Source organism: Cetorhinus maximus, chromosome 10, assembly GCF_964194155.1.
Source record: "Cetorhinus maximus chromosome 10, sCetMax3.hap1.1, whole genome shotgun sequence".
Taxonomy (NCBI): Eukaryota; Metazoa; Chordata; class Chondrichthyes; order Lamniformes; family Cetorhinidae; genus Cetorhinus; species Cetorhinus maximus.
The window spans coordinates 4,027,735-4,045,312 of NC_135888.1; the positions used below are offsets into that span (position 1 = coordinate 4,027,735).

Consider the following 17,578-nt stretch of genomic DNA (forward strand, 5'->3'; position numbering starts at 1 on the left):
AGACAGTTCAGGCGCAGCCACATTGATATGTGTGGAGTCGGGTCTCTAGCTTATCTGCCCACTCGAGCAACACAGAGACATGAAAGTGCCAGCAATGCTCCAGAGCTTTTCATCTCTTGAGCACAGGCTGCATAATAATGAGCTTTTTAGTGGACAGCAGACCAGTTGGACGACTGGGCACGTTGTACAATCTCCTCGCTAAAGTTGGCCATGGTGCAGTCACTGGTGGAGACACTCACAGCCCCTGTGCAAGGTCATCATCCCGGTTTGGACCAGTCTCCCCCATGGTTCAAGCTAACAGTGCAGCCTTGCAGTGTGGGTTAGGAGAATGCCTGTGCCTGAGCTGAGAGCACAGCCTGCAGTCCAATGGGCAAAGCTACTGCCAATCGGTCAGGTGGAGTGGGGTGGAAGTGGGTGGAGTTTCAGGCAGCCATGCAGCGCTTTAAACCCTGACCATCCAAGTGGTGCCCTTCACTCTCCGGGATGCGTTAAGGGGCCTTCAGACTTAACCAAGATAGGTTCCTGGTATACCCAAGCTAACCCACGCGTCTCTCTCTTTCATCTTGCAGGAGGAGTACATCAGGATCATGGAGCCTGGTGAACTAGCTGTATGCCTCATGGCGTACAGAGAGTGAAGACAGTGACTGAGGCGCCTGGCTGCACAGAGGGAGAATCAGCACTCTCAGGGGCGACTGGGACACCCACACAGGCCGCTGAAGAGCCACAGCGAGGTGTCACCGGTGGGCACCTAGCTAGACCCACGGTCTATAGACGCCACCTTTTATTCCTGCAGATGAGTGAGAACCAGTGTCGAAGACTGCGCATGTCTAGGGAACTGGTCGCTCACACCAGCCACAGGGACATGGAGGGCATCCATTGCCAGTGGTTGTGAGAGTGACAGCAGCGCTCAATTTCTATGCCCGTGGCTCCTTTCAGGGCTCCACACTTTCACCTGTGTGAAATCTCACAAGCCTCCACCAGAAATGCATCCATGAGGTCACAGATGCCATTTTCGCGAGGGCACACAACTCTGTGCATTTTACCTGGGACCAAGAGAGCCAGGATGCAAGAGCAATTGGAAAAGCCCAGATCTTGGGTTTCCCACAGGTACAGAGTGCAATCGACTGCACTCATGTGGTGCTCAGATCTCCGTCGCAACACGCGGTGAACTACATCAACCGCAAGGGATTCCATTCGCTGAATGTGCAGCTGGTGTGCGACCACCACAAACGCATCCTGCAGGTCTCCGCACGGTTTCCAGGGAGTGTCCACGACTCCTACATTCCCAGTCGGTCACAGATCCCTGACGTCTTCCAGGGTCCACAGAAGCCGCAGGGATGGCTCCTCGGGGACAAGGGCTCCCCACAGAGGACATGGCTGATTACACCCGTGCGGCGGCCTCAGGCTGCAGCAGAGCGACGCTATAATGAGGCTCATGCTGAAAATGAGCTTCCGGTGCATGGACTGGTCTGGTGGAGCCCTGCAATATAGTTCACAGAGGGTGTCACACATCATCGTCGTCTGCTGCGCCCTTTGCAACCTGGCGCTGCAATGGGGAGAGGAGCTGGCTGAGGAGGAGATGGAGGAATGTCATCTGCAAATTTTGAAATCATGCTCTGTATACCCAAGTCTAGGTATCAGGAGATGAATGTCCTAATACTGATCCTTGAGGAATCTCACCGTATACCTTTCTCAAGTCTGAAAAACAACGGTTCCCAACTGCTCTGTTTCCTGCCATTCAGCCAACTCTGTATCCATTCTGCCACTGTCCCTCTTATTTCATGGGCCACAATTTCACTGGAAAACCTTATTTCTGGCACTTAATCAAACGCCCTTTGAAAGTCCATGTTCACCACATCAACTACATTACCTTCATCAACCCTCTCCACTACCTCATCAAAAAACTCAGTCAGGTTAGTTATACACAATTGGCTTTTAACAAGTCAATGCTGGCTTTCCTTAATTAATCCACACTTGTCCAAGTGACTCTTAATTTTGTCCCAGATTATCATTTCTAAAAACGTTCCCACCACCAAGGCTGAAGTGACTGGCCTGTAGTTGCTGGGTTTATCCTTATACTTTTTCGTGAACAAGGGTGTAACAGTTGCAATTCTCCAGTTCTCTGGCACCCCTGTATCTAAAGAGGTTTGAAAGATTATAGCAAGTGCCTCTACAGCCTCTAGCCTTCTTTGGATATATCCCATTTGGTTCTGGTGACTAATCAACTTTAATTACAGCCAGACATTCTAGTATCTCTACCAAGTGTTTGCCCACTCAGTATCTTAGCTACTTCCTCTTTTACTATGTCCTCAGCAGTATTTTCTTCCTTGGTAAAGACAAATGTAAAGTACTTATTTAGTACCTCAGCCATGTCCTCCGCCTCCCTGCATAGGTCCCCTCTTTTTGGTCCCTAATCATCCCCACGCCTCCTCCTATTACCTTTTTACATGTCAAGAGAAGACTTTTGGATTGCTTTGTATGCCAGCTGCCAGTCTCGTCTCATACTCTCTCTTTGTCTTTCCTATTTTCTTGTTTGCTTTTCCTCCAAACTTCCGAAATTCAGCGTGGTTCTCAGTTGTATTATCAACCTGACATCTGTCATATGCCCTTTATTCTGTTTCATCTTACTCTCTGTCTCTCTCATCATCCAGGGATCTCTGGCTTTGGTTGCCTATCTTTCTCCCTCCTGGGAATGTACCTTGACTATGCCTCAACCATTTCTTTAAAGGCAGTCTATTGTTCCCTTAGAGTCTTGCCTGCCAATGTTTGATTCCAATTTTACCTGGGGCAGATCTGTTCCTATCCCATTGAAATTGGCCCTTCCTCTATTTAAACAATTTTACTCAAAATTGCTCCATGTCATTTCCCCTAAATAATGTAAATTTTATGATATGATGAACACTGATCCCTAAACGTTCCCCTACTGTGCCACTCATTCCTTAGAATCAGGTCCAGCACTGCACCCTTCCTAGTTGGGCCAGAAACATACTGATCAAAATAATTTTTCTGAACACAATTAAAAAACCCTTCCCCCTTTCGGGCCGAGTCTGTATTCTTAGCCTGCTTATCTGCCATCCAGTTCTGGCTGAGCTGCAATTTCATTGGGAAGACCTAAGCTATCATCTTTGGCCTCCACAACCAACTCCATCTCTCCTCATGCCCAATGTCACTGCTTGCCATCTCCACATTCTATATTTGATCCTTAGCAGAGCTTCTGACCCCATATCCTCTCCATCAAAAAGGCAACCTACTTCCCCCATTGTAACATTTCCCATCTCCACCCCTGCCTCAGCCCATCTACTTCTGAAACCCTCATCCCTGCCATTGTTACCTCTTGATTCAATTATTTCATTGCTCTCCTACCAGTCTCTCATCCTTCATAAACTTAATCTTATCCAAAACTCTGCTGCTAATAGCCTAACTGCAGTGCTTACTTACCTATATTAGACCAGTAGAGGCCAATACCTCCAAATTCTAAATTCTCATCCTTGTTTTGATTCCATTCATGACCTCACCCCTCCCCATAACTGTAGCCTCCTTCAGCCTGACAAACCTTCAAGAACACAATGAGCCAATAACTTTGGCCTCACCCATCCTCACTTCCTTCACCCCACAATTGGCAGCTGTACCTTCAGCCATTTAGACTCTAAACTCTGGACTTCCCTCCCTGAACATCTCTCTTCTCATTTAAGGCCTTCCTTAAAAGCTACATTTTTGACCAAGCCATTAGCTACCTCCTAAGATGGCTCTCGGTGGTTGTCTGATTGTGGCCATGGGACACTTTTGGAAATCATTCTTACATTAAAGGCATTCATATAAAGTCAAGTCCTTGTTAAATTTGCCCCAAAGCCTCAGAAGTCACTGTCGTGAGATCACTGATTAAGAGGTTAAACAACTGGTGTTGCAATTGTTAATCACAAGACAAGAGGATTGAGCTGAAGTAAATTTGGTTATGACTCTTCCAGAGTCAATAGAAAAACAAAACTTCATCACTTCTTTCCAGGTCACCCAGTTAAACTGAATTATGAGAAACAGGCTTAATTTCAAAAGGTTTATTGGAAGATCATGTTTTTAGAAACTTATATTAACAAAATAGTTTTAAGTTTCCAACCCAATTTTATATTATCAATTCTGCTGCTCATTGATGTCACTCCCTATCTTCCATTACAGGAATAGCAACAGCTTTAAACCACGCAAAGCACATGAATCTGAGTCAGGCTGCTGGAAACAGTCAGGTCCTTCCTGAGTTTGTATCATGCTTGATATACGTCACTCGTGCCTAACACAAAATTACAGGACGTGCCCTGAGATCAGATTTTGTCTACACTGCAACTGGGTTATAAAGAATAAAGAGGTCAATAGCTTGGAATCTTCTTTTCCAGTCCATCAGAGATTGATCCCTAGGTGGAGTTGGGAGGTGATTAATAAAACAGAAGACTTGCAGTTATATAGCGCTTTTCATGGCCATTGGACATCTCAAAACACAAGTGAATGAAGTGTAGTCACTGTTATAACATAGGAAATGCAACAACCAGTTTTATAATATGAATTGAAATGTGATACTGACCAGATAATCTTGTTTTTTTATGATGTTGATTGAGGGATAGATATTAGCCAGGACACCAGGGTAACTCCTCTGTTCTTCTGCGAAATAGTGCCATGGGATCTTTTACATTCACCCGCGCAGAGAGATGGGGCCTTGGTTTAATGTCTCATCTGAGAAACAGCACCCCCGGCAGTGCAGTACTCCCTCAGTACTGCCCTGGGGTGTCAGCCTGGATCTTTGTGCTCAAGCTCTGAAGTGGGACTTGAACCTGGAATCTTGTGACTCGGAGGTGAGAGTACGACAGCTGACGCTTAAAGAAACCTGGAAAGTCATGCAGTATGAAATGTATTCAGCCTCTGTTTTCAGGGCCAAGTTTTCAGTGGTCTTCTACCCGGCTACAAATAGTTATAACACACTTACAAAAATTCCGATGCTAAATGATCAAAGTTGATTATTTTGAATATGAATTAATTTTGTGACAAGTACAATTTAACTCCTGCACGTGTATGTGAAAATCAATATGGAGTTTCAAGAAATAGGCACACGGACTTTACCAATAATACAGCATGGATTTCAATTATTGTGCTTTTTTTGAAAGATCGCTGTAGGAGTTTCCATGATTCAATTCATGATGAGTATGTAAGGTTGCGGTCTTAAGTAATTGTGTTTTGTTCCATGCTGTTTAACTACTGGGGACATATAAACTCAAGCATCAACACAATTAGCTACGTCGGTATGACCTCCATATCTAATACTGACAGTATAATACTTTTTAAGAGTAACTCCTATCCGTTACACTCCTCTACCACGTTAAATTGTATAGGCAATATTTTTTTGAGGCAATTTACTTACAGCCAATTGGCTCACATGCAAATCTTTCCAACCAACTTGTGGAAAACATACCCCTTAAAAATCTATTTTAAATAAAGCTAGACATTTGGAATAGACAGAGGCTACTGTATCCTGGTAGTAAGCCGCATGTACATTAAGGGGAGCACCAATTTTTATATAGATTTATAGACATTTACAGCGCAGGTGGCTGCTATTCGGACCCGAATTGTGCCCGTGCTCATCATCAAAGGTCTGACTACACTAATCCCATTTTCCAGTGCTTGGCCCATAGCCCTGGAGGCTATGGCAACACAAATGAATATCTAAAATACTTCTTAAATGTTACGAGAGTTTCTGACTCCACCACCTTTTCAGGCAGTGAGTTCCAGACTTCCACTACCCTCTGGGTGAAAAAATTTCTCCTCAACTCCCCTCTTAGCCTTCTATCTCTTACGTTAAATCTATGCCCCCTGGTTATTAACCCATCTATTAATGGAAAAAGTGCTTTCCTATCCACCCTATCTATGCCCCTCATAATGTAATACACCTCTATCAGGTCCCCTCTCAACCTTCGCTGCTCCAAGGAAAACAACCCCAGCCTATTCAATTTTTCCTCATAGCTCAGATCCTGCAGCCCAGGCAGCATCCTGGTAAATCTCCTCTGCACCCTCTCCAGTGCAATCACATCCTTCCTATAATGTGGTGACCAGAACTGCACACAGTACTCCAGTTGTGGCCTAACTAGTGTTTTATACAGTTCCAGCATAACCTCCCTGCTCTTGTATTCTATGCCTTGGCTAATAAAGGCAAGTATCCCATATGCCTTCTTAACTACCTTATCTACCTGCCCTGCTTCCTTCAGGGACCTGTGGACATGCACACCGAGGTCCCTCTGATCTTCAGTACTTTCCAGGGTCCTGCCATTCATAGCATAATTCCTTGCCTTGTTAGCCCTCCCCAAGTGCATTACCTCACACTTTTCCAGGTTGAATCCATTAGCCACTGCTCTGCCCACCTCACCAGTCCATTGATCCTCCTGCAGTTTACAGCTATCCTCCTCAGTATTTACCATCCTACCAATTTTCATGTCATCTGCGAACTCCTTGATCATATCCCCTACATTTAAGTCCAAATCATTTATGTACACCACAAACAGCAAGAGCCCCAGCACTGAGCCCTGTGGAACCCCACTGGAAACAGGCTTCCAGTCACAGAAACATCCCTCTACCATCATCCTCTGCTTCCTGCCTCTCAGCTAACTTTGGATCCAACATGCCACTTTGCCTTGGATCCCATGGGCTCTTACTTTCTTGACCAGTCTGCCATGAGAGACCTTATCAAAAGCCTTGCTAAATTCCATGTAGACCACATCAAATGCATTACCCTCATCAACACTCCTGGTTACCAAAAAATTTGATCAAATTTGTCAAACACGACCTTTCCCTAACAAGTCCATGCTGACTATCCTTTATTAATCCGCGAGTCTCCAAGTGGGTGATCTTTGCAGTGTCTCCCAATCAGCTGTCCACACTTGTGTCAAGCAGGTTACAGACGCTCTGTTCAGATGGGCATTAACCTTCATCCACTTCCGTTGGGACCAGGCAAGCCAGACACAGCGAGCCAGAGGCTTCGCGGCCATTGCTGGCTTCCCCCGTGTTCAGGGTGCTATAGACTGTACACGTGGCCATCAAGGCGCCAGCAGGTGAGCCCGGTGCCTTCGTCAACAGGAAGGGCTTCCACTCCATGAACGTGCAGATAGTGTGTGATCACAGGATGCTGATTCTACAAGTCTGTGCAAGGTACCCAGGCAGCTCCCACGACGCCTACATCCTCAGACACTCCCAGGTGCCGGGGCTCTTCAGTGCTCCAGCCCGGCTGGATGGATGGCTGCTGGGTGACAAGGACTATCCCCTCAGAAGGTGGCTCATGACGCCTCTCCGCCATCCAAGAACAGAAGCTGAGCAGTGGTACAATAGGAGCCAGGGCACCACAAGGACTGTGGTGGAGAAAACCATTGGTCTTCTCAAGATGCGCTTCCGATGTCTGGACTGCTCAGGGGGCGCACTCCAGTACCCCCCAGATCGTGTGTCGGTGATAGTGGTTGCATGCTGCGCTCTCCACAATCTTGCGCTGGAAAGGGGAGACGCTGTGGACGATGAAGATGTAGATGCAGTGTCTGCGGCTGCACACGATGAGTCCAGCAGTGAGTCCAAGGATGAGCACCCACAGGGAAATGCTGAGGGGTACATGCTGACCCGGGCATACTCCAGGGAGGCAGGGACACCGGGGAGGCTTTAATCCAACGAACCCTCAGCCAGCCCACCACAGATGGACCTCCAGGACAAGCCTGGGCTGGCGCTCGATACTCGACACCTAAGTGCCAAATCTGCCTGGTCAGCAGCACTAACTAAGGGCCTTGTAAATAAACCTGAATGTCCAACCAAGCACTCATTACATTATTGCCAACCGTTCACATGCAGTAGGAGCGAGGCAGCCTCAGCCATGGTCACACATCTGCATTTAATGCGTGAAGCAAAAGAACTTATTACAAAGAGAAAACAATAGTGTTAACAATCAAAAAGAAATAATAAGGACCTCATCTCAGGCCAACACAAAAGCACCAGTGATAAATGCGGGTGTGCCTAAGGTGCGTTATGTTTACGTTTGCGGGTGCTATGTCTTGGTGCTGCCCCATCGCTGGGAGTGGTATCTGAGCCAGCCTGCTGACTCTGCTGTCCTGTTGGCCTCGATGACCTTGGTGGTCGTCCTCTGGCCCGTGGAGCCTGCGCTGGCCCCGCCTGGGAGGGAGCTGCCAGTTCCACAGCTGGCACCTCCCCAGTCGTCGCAGCCTCATCGGATGATATGGTTACTGGCAGAGGAGCTGCTGCCCTCATCCGGAGCGCCCTGAGAGGTGCCTGCAGAGACGACAGGCAGCTGCTGCGCCGACGTGAGGTAGCTTTGGACTTCCCCGCTCACCGTGGATGGATGGGCACCGAGCTGGGATACTTGGTGCCCAGTCCATCTCCCACACTGGCACTGACCAGCTGAGGTCAATGCCGATGTGAGGGCTGCAGGTCCGAGCGCATCCCCAGGAAGCCCTGATGGGTCTCCTGGAGGAACCTCTTCATGAGAGTTGCCACTCTCTCCATGGAGGACGCATGGCGCTCGGACATGAGGCTCATTGCTTCAGCAATAGTCCATGTAGACTCCTCTACCATGGAGACCAAGCCAAGCACAGCCTCATGTATCTCCCCCAGATGCTCCCGCACACCCGGCTGCATTTCCTGCTCTTGCTGCATCGCGGACGACTCCAGAGACACATCATCAGGCACCGACTGAGCAAGTGCCTGGTCCCCTGCAGTCCTCTGACTGCTGGCGCCCTGGGCACTCTCTGTCTCTGCCAACTCTTCCAGCGACTGTGAAGTGCCCTCACTGCTGTGCCCCGGGACACTAGCCGATGTTCTAATTCCCACCGAGGTGCTAGTATCTGCGCTGGTGCCTGCCTGGCAGAGATGGTGTGACACTGGTGAGACTTCAGGACCCTCAGGTGTGAGAGGGGGTCGCTGCTGCTCCTCCTCCCGGCCCTGCTTTGATGATGCTGAAAGGAAGAACAAGAACATTGGATCAGTTAGCGCGCAGACAATGACAAAGTTCATCCCTGTCCCCGGCTCATTATGCGCTCATCCTTCCATAACCAATGGTCCGTCCATGTTGCAACAATAACTAATCTAACAAGCATCAGGACTATGGCTGTTGGGAGGACAATGCTGACTTCACTGTTGGGCATAAATACCTGGCCGTGGCACCCCAGCCTCACCAGCAGCAGTAGATCTGGGTACATGGCGCCTCTCCAGATCCAGGGCCTCCTGCTCGAAACGGCTAAGAATGGAGAGATGTGCCTGGCCGCCTCCAGTCCTCACACACTCGGCCACGTTCTGCACATTCTTCTCCTGAAAAAGAGAGAAGAGCATTGATTAGAGCAAATTGCACGTGGACTCTGTTTGTGGACGGCCCACCCCAACCAGAGTGGGACATATCAGGCCTCCAGTGCCTCCTCACCCTGCTGCTGCCGATCACTCAGACAAAATGCTAGGCCTGTTCCTCACCCCCCCCACCCCCACCGCCCTCTTGGAGACATGCTGCATCACATTTGGCACCACACAGTATTTCCTCCCATAGGAAGGAGGCACAAGCATGTGGAGCGTAGAGGGCAGCAGATGGTTCATTGCCAACGCCACCTTGAAGCTCCTCTTCCACCATCTCATCACCCTGACTTGGACATGTCCTGGAGTTCTGAGTCTGCGCCCAGGTGCAGCTCCTCCAGGTTGCCCCCAAACCAGTCAAGTGGGACTCAGATCAACACATGCTGCGGGGGAAAACTCATCTCCTCATGACCCACTCAGGCTGATCTCAGCATGGGCACTATCTGCTGGCCCACCCAGCAAAGGAAAAATGCCCTCAATGATTCAAGGCAGTCACCACACTGAGACCGCAGAGGGTAAGGCTACCTGCTGGGTTAAATGCCCAATGCCAACATGGTCCTCACCCTGCCAGAGCGCAACAAATCATTGAAGCGCTTGCGACACTGGATCCAGGTACCGCGTCGTGGGAGCTCATCACCTCCGCCACCTTCTCCCAGGCACGTTTGGTCATGTGGGGGGGGCCTCCTCCTCCCATCCTGGGGAACCAACACCTCCTGTCGTGCGGTCACCTCCTCGAGGGGGGCAGCGAGGCAATCATCAGGAAAACGAGGGGGCGCACTGGCCCTACCCTCCAGCCTAGGCCTGCTCACCCGAACCCCTCTAGGCTGCGGCCTAGCACTGACCATTGTCACCAGCCTACAGGAGGTTGCCAGGCCTTCTTTCAAACAGACTGCCGGGCCGCCATTGGACCCGGCGGTGTGTGCACGCCCGCCGCAGCCCGCACACCCTTCGCTATTCACGGGAGTCGGGAAATATTCTGGGCGGGCCTTAATTGGCCCCACCCCCGCATAAAATGGCGGCACGGACCTGATCGCGGGCGGCAGTCAGATCCGTGCTCCACCCTCCCCACCTGACAGAAAATTCTGCCCATAATGAGAGAGTAATTAATGGGCTTCATAAATAGAGGCATTGAGTACAAAAGCAGGGGAGATATGCTGAACCTTTATAAAGGTCCAGCTACAACTAGAGAATTGTGTCCAGTTCTGGTCATCACACTTTAGGAAGAATGTGAGGGTCTTTGAAAAGGTGCGGAGGAGATTTACCAGAACGATTCTGTGAATGGGAAATTTTAGTTACAAAATGAGGATGGAGAAGTGGGGTTGTTCTCCTTGGAACAAAGGAGATTGAGGGGAGATTTGATAGAGGCGTGCAAGATTAATACAGGTTTGGACAAGGCAGATAAAGCTGTTGCCTTTAGCTGATGGCACAGGACAGTATGGGTCATGTCACAATATCCAAATGTGAATAGAATGTAAAACAAACATTCATACAAATGAATAGAAATTACAAATTGTTATTGTCTGAAATAAGAGTAAATTATTGCACCTCATTGAGATAACTTGCAGTTTTCATATAAAATGGGTAAAATAAAACTACATTGGCACAAGGAAGATGGGCCAGATTGCCTCCTTCTGTGCTGTAACCACTCTCTGTGGTGTTTGTACTGCTAACAACAGCTTCACAATTCGTACTTAGACTAAGTTCCAATTGTAAAATAGTAATACCACATCCTCCTGAAATTCTAAAGACGGATTAACACTGTAATGGTATTGCAGTTCATCTTTTTGGCAAAATTATCAGACTGTTCTACATACTAGGAAGCAATTACTGCCAATTGCCCCAATTACTGCCATTTGTTAACATTGTGAAGGGGTTACTAGTTCAGGGTCGGCATTAAACAGAATACATCAGAAAACCAAATATCAAAGACTGTTTTATGAAACGTGTGAACAAAATGTAGTATGTGTTAGTTTGGAGACAGTATTACCGCATTGAGAATTCTAGCTGCAATGAAGAGGTGTTGGTTTGCTTAACTGATATCGCCTCCCTACGAAATCCTTATTCAACCAAGGTTGAATATTGTCTCCAATTTGTCAATCAGCAGGAAAATGCCCTCACCTTGTTTGCAGTGCAAACCTTGCTGAAGCTTTTACTATATTGAGTATGAAATGATAACTCTCCCATTAGCGAAGCATCTATCATTTGTGCTTAAAGTGGTTTGTTATACGGTGTATTTGAATGTATTTGGAAGGAAACAATCGAGCCCAATCATTCATCAAATGGGACTTTGTCTGCCACAAACTGGAAACTTGTAACCTCAAAATCCACAAAACAGTAAGTATCCTATCCAAAGGTCTACCTCTTGAATATTTTTGGAATGATCATTAAATTATCCCCCAGTCAAGGACTTAAAGCTAGATTGACATCTCACCTGTCCCCACCCACTACCTAATGATATTAAGCTTACATTTCTTGCGTACACTGGTTAATACATCTGCATTGTGTTCCTGTCTGTACAAATAAACTCACTTTGTTAAATTATTACAGTCTGTGAGAGTTCCATTGGAAATGTCTGTTTTCAAGGCTGACAGCTGTAGCTTATTGTGCTATTTTTCATTACTCTTCTCTGTGACGTAGGGAATCAACGTGATTTCTAAGCTCAGCACTCTGTCTGGAGCTTACTTAATGGGGCAGAAGAAGTAAGCCAAATGTTTAGCACAACAGAACAACGATAGAATTAACTTAAACAGTTTTTATGTGAGCTGAAATCAAGCAACAAAAGGGCAAATAGCGCAGAAAGTTAAATGTTTAGCTTCACTCCAGGGTTGGGAGCGCAGAGATGGATGTTTCCCGCTCTTTCAACTTAACCTGGAAAAAAGTGGCCCAAAAGATCACCTTTTCGTTCCAGGGTGAGGTGTTTGGTGGGCTGGATTAGAAGTCAGGACTGACACCCCCAGAAGGAGTGCAGAGGCAGGCTGGGAGGCAGGCTGGGAGGCAGGCTGGGGGGAAGGCTGGGGGGAAGGCTGGGCTGGGAGGAAGGTTGGGCTGGGAGGAAGGATGGGAGGAAGGCTGGGAGGGAGGCTGGGCTGGGAGGAAGGATGGGAGGAAGGCTGGGGGGCAGGCTGGGCTGGGAGGCAGGCTGGGCTGGGAGGCAGGCTGGGCTGGGAGGCAGGCTGGGCTGGGAGGCTGGGAGGCAGGCTGGGAGGAAGGCCTGCCTCTGTGCTCCAGCACAGTCGAAGTTATTAAAAACATGATTAAAATAATAAAAAGCCCACTAGCCCTCACCCCACCCCCCACACACTCTCCCCCTTGCTCCATCCATGCTAACTTATGCCATCTCATGCTCCGACCCCCATGGCCCCTCATACCCTCCATGCCACCTCATGCCCCTCTACACACCCACATATCCTCATACCCCAAAGTCCCTCTACCCATCCCATGGCCCCTCATACTCCCTAAGCCAACCCAGGCCCCCATTCATCCCCATGGTCCTTTATAGCCCTATGCCAACCCATGCCCCCACACCTACCACCCTTTGCCCTTACCACCTCCATGCGATCTCAACTAGTGTCCACCATGGGCAGACCTCAGGGATGATGCTGACATAAAATAGAGTCAATTGATGGTGTCACTATTAAAAAAACTGATGAAAAATTCCTTCAACAAATCTATGAAAACAAACATTTCTATTCTACAACCATATAGAACTATTGAGCAAACTGTTCACTTAACAGGCACCCCACTGTGATAATGTTAGGTGTAAAATCAGGCACACAGCACAAATCTTATAATGATTACCCTCAGGCTTATGTCAACAGATGGAGTGAAATAGCAGGCACTGATTTTTTAAATGCCCCATTTTTAAAAAATTTAAAGCCCAGCAGAGTTAAATCCCTTGATAGCTTTGAAAGTTCCAATGAGCTTTGACAGTTCTTTGACAGGTTTGACAGTTTTTTGACAGCTCCTTTGATAGTTCCAATGAGTTTATGCACTTTTTACGCATAACCATGCCTACTTTTAACGACCCCAAAGGACATCTGACCTACCCCAAAGGATACCCTTCCTCTCTCAGAGGTGTCCCAGAACCATTTGCAAAAGGATACTCTGGCTATCCAAATGAATCCACGAGGTTTAGACCTTCCAGGTCTAATTTGCACATTTCGGGTTTCAGACATCTACCTCACCAAAATCACACGAGTAGAGACAGCTGATGATTTATATGGGGAGCTGATTATGTGAACAACAGATGTGAAATCTAGAACCCGCTCCCATTCTCACCCATTGCTAAAATAGCCAAGGATAGGTTCGGGGGGTGGGACTTATGAATTTAGGCCACTGCTGGCATTTTCAGGCCTTAATTTCAGTTGAAATAAAAAAATGTGGCTTCCAGTTCAAGGGTAGTTACTTACTCTACTAGATCTTTTGACGTTTTAGATGTTATGACAATAATTTTCCTGAGAGAAACCTGTGCACAATGGCAAGAAGAGGAAACAATAGAGACAAGAAAAACAGTAGATTTCACCTTTAATAGCGTGAGCATTTATAGCACATCACAAGGTATTGCACTAATTTCTGTGGACTGTGCTTCCGAGAGATTTAGAAGGTATTGGTCCGGTAAATTAAGGGATAGATCCACTCAAAACTGCTTAAACAAATAGAGTATTGAAAGAGGCACAAGCAAAGCTAAATATAATGACCAGTAAAAAAAAACTGAATAAATGCATTGAAATCACCATAAACAGAAGTGATACCAGAATTGCTCTGACATGAGTTTATGTTTGCTGTTCTCTGTGGTACATTTATTATTCACATTAAAACAACACTGGAAATTTACAGACACCCAGGACTCAATTAATGCCAAAAGTTTTCCTTTCGTTCCAGATGATAAGTACACCTGTATATCAATTGCCTCAACCCTGTGCAAGCCCACTCAAAGTGGGGCATTCTCCTGTTTATGTGTGAGTAGCTCATTCAGGTATGTATCCAGGGGTGGGGGGAGAGGGGGCCACACTTTCCCTGAACAGATCTCCAAAGTGCCACTGGCATGGGTCAGCGTTGTTTAAGGTAATCCAAGCCACGTTATTGATTTGGTGTGTTCACGCTATCATTACTGTTTGATTAACAATGCTCAGTATAATTTCCCTGTCTGTCTGTGTCCTTGTCTGGTGCTTTGCCTGTTGCATTTTTGCTCCTGGTATCTGCATCATACAACTTACATTTTAGTGCATTCTTAAGGTGATGGAGAGGATACTATGAACAATGCATTTTAATAGAATCTGCAGCAATTTGTGGCCACTTATTGTCTCCCATTATCTTTACAGAGAGGGAAAAAGGCCGACCCTGTCCCGCTACTGGCCATAGCTGTGCCGGTGGTGTGTGGGAGTGTGCTGCTGATTATAATAGCTCTTATTTTTGTGGTTCTTACTGCACGCAAAAAGCGCCAGACAGAAGGGACCTACAATCCAAGCCAACAGGAAGTGGCGGGGGCTCGACTGGAGATGGATAGTGTCCTTAAAGTGCCTCCTGAAGAGCGCTTGATATGATTACTTGATTGAACGTTTAGAGAAAAAGATGCTCTTACTTTGAGTAGACCTCATATCTGACATTCGCAGGTAGCATCTCTTCGGTAATATGCCTGTTGACAACTACTGATTTCTGCTGATACAACAAGCAAATTCTCTCATTCTAGGCATCTGCTTCATCACGAGGTTGATATCCAATTTATATTGGCTGTGCAATTTTCTCTCAGTAAATGCAGCTGGTGGAACACCTAGGAGAAAATTCACACTAAGTGTGCTGCTCATTGTAATGCCACATGAATGAAGTGACCTTTTTAATCTACTGAAGTCAACCAAGACAGATTCAAGCATTCCCATTCATATAATGATACAATGCAACATCACCTCTGCTAAGATTACATCCGTCTCTGAAATAGATTTCACTGGTTATTCTAATCCTTCATCAGCATCTTGCATTTCCTGCAAAGCTTTTAAATAAGCTCTCGTTCTGACATGTGAAATTATGGTGGATTTTTTTTCCATTATTTAAGTGAATTTTTGAAGTAATTTTCAGTCTTAAATGAACCAGGCTTCCTTAAAAAAAGGTACAATGCCATGTGGTCTCGAAATTGAAATTGATGCTACACTAACAACAAACTTAGCTGTATGTTAAATGGAGGAGGCATTTTTGTTTCCAAGTGTATATATTGCTGGGAAAGGTTTCCACATTAACATTAGGTGATGGTACTCTTTATGCAAATGGATAAAGCTAATCTTCTCTGGGACTAGTGTCATTGCCTTCTGTTTTTCATGTCTAATTAAAGACGTGTGTTGACTATGATCAAGTCTGTATACAGCTTGAAAGTACCTATGTTGTTGCATCAACAGTTATTGACAGATTGTGTCCCTGCCTATTTTATTTACAAACTGCTGTTGGGTGAAAAATCTCCCCATAAGGTCAGAATGAAAATGTGTTACTCGAGTCCAGATACGTGCTGTTGGACAAGGACAATAAACAATTTAACTTTCTCACTTCCATTTTACTCAACGGTAATGTTCTACAACAGAAAGGAACTACCCAGAGAAGTTACACTCCCATTATCACTGGTTCTGTGGCTGCAGCTGGAGGACTTGTCATCTTCATCGTTGCCATTATAGTCCTGGTGGTCGCTATGAGAAAGAAGAGGGCAACCCAGGGAACCTATAGCCCAAGTCAGCAGGAAAAGGATGGAGCAAGAGTGGAGATGTGGAACATAATGAAGCCTCCACCAACAGAAAGGCTCATTTGACTCTCATTAAAAACAGGAGACAATTACACAGAGGTTTATTAATCTGTACGGAACTGAAGACATGGGTCTCAGGTGGTAAACAGTGATCCAAAATAGTTCAGTCCAGTTAAAACTAGACTCCAGCATTAAGTATGGCTAAGCTGGTAAGACCTAAATTGATAAGTGTGTGGAAATAGAGGAATCTCAGAGGAATGCAACTGGTTAAAGTCAAATTATTTGCTGCTCACAACTGCAATGCATGATGTGATTTTACACTAAATATCACTACGAAAGTTTAAAGAACTTTCTAAATAACTGTTGGCTCCAATGACTATGTGGCACAGCTTGAATTATAATCAAGACTGTCGACTGTTTGCTGCTTCTAAGATTAACTACTGAATAGATCCATTTTACTTTTTCTGACTGATTGCTTTCAAGATAATTACAATTGTATAGATTTTTTAATCAAATGCTTTGTTTCCACTCGATTTACAGTACAGTCTCCACAGTAATGGGACATGAAATGAAACCTATTTTAATATTGTATTCCTACATTATGTAATGAACTGGTAGGTAGCAGTAATAAAATGATTACAAACACAGAACAGGGAATGATCACATCAAACAACAAGGTGGTAAGTGAATTTTAGGTTAGGAGAGACGAGTGCCTGTGCTCAGATTCAAATGTATCCATTTCAATTTCGGGGAAGGTAAGGAACCAATGCACTGGAACTCTTAATATTTTGAATCTGAAACGAGAACACGAGTACTGCATGCAACACTATATCTAATCTTATACCATTTCAAATAGAATTTACTCTAAGCCCCATCATTTTCAAGAATATTTAATTAAAAATAAAATAATTTTTTAAAAAACTGCCATTTCTGCCAGGCACAAACTTCATTTTGTATTTGGTAAAACAGTTCTGAGATATTTAGAACAAGTTAGCTGAATAGCTAAAACTTTACACTGTAAATCAAAACACCTGTAACAGTACGCAATGGAACTCAACACAATTTCTTTTAAACTTTTTCTCCCCTTAGGAAGCCACAATTTCAGGAATTTTAAACGTACAGGCCACAACCCTTTTCACTATCAAGAAATTTCCATTATTTATTTTTAGTCAGGGTCTTTGATGACTTTTAGTGAGAAAGGTTTTCAGAAGATTCTTAAACCATTAGTGCCTTTCACCAAATTTTATGACGTCTCAGAAACAAGTGAAGTAAACTTGCAATATGCTTTGGGCATTACACCTTTGGAAAGGCAGATGGACCTGGAGGGAATGCAGTGAGAATGATACCTGGACTCCCACTGTAAAATTACAAAGAGATTACACAAAATGGGGTTGTGTTCCCCGGAATTTAGAATGCTAAGGAGCGATCTGATAAAAGTTGTCAAGATATTAAGAGGAATAGGTAGGGTAAATAGAGAAGAGCTCTTTCCCCTGATTG

The 17,578-nt window shown here is 45.8% G+C and overlaps 1 protein-coding gene across 1 annotated transcript in view; it reads left to right on the forward strand.

Annotated features, from left to right (window-relative positions):
• The window catches only part of LOC144685409 (protein crumbs homolog 2-like), a 180,025-nt gene extending 164,056 nt beyond the window's left edge, over window positions 1–15,969 (forward strand). Inside the window, exon 13 of the mRNA XM_078549846.1 lies at window positions 14,682–15,969. Within this exon, the coding sequence (XP_078405972.1) occupies window positions 14,682–14,903 (222 nt within the window). The 3' untranslated portion in view covers window positions 14,904–15,969. The remainder of the gene's footprint in view (window positions 1–14,681) is intronic.
• The last annotated feature ends 1,609 nt before the right edge of the window (window positions 15,970–17,578 follow it).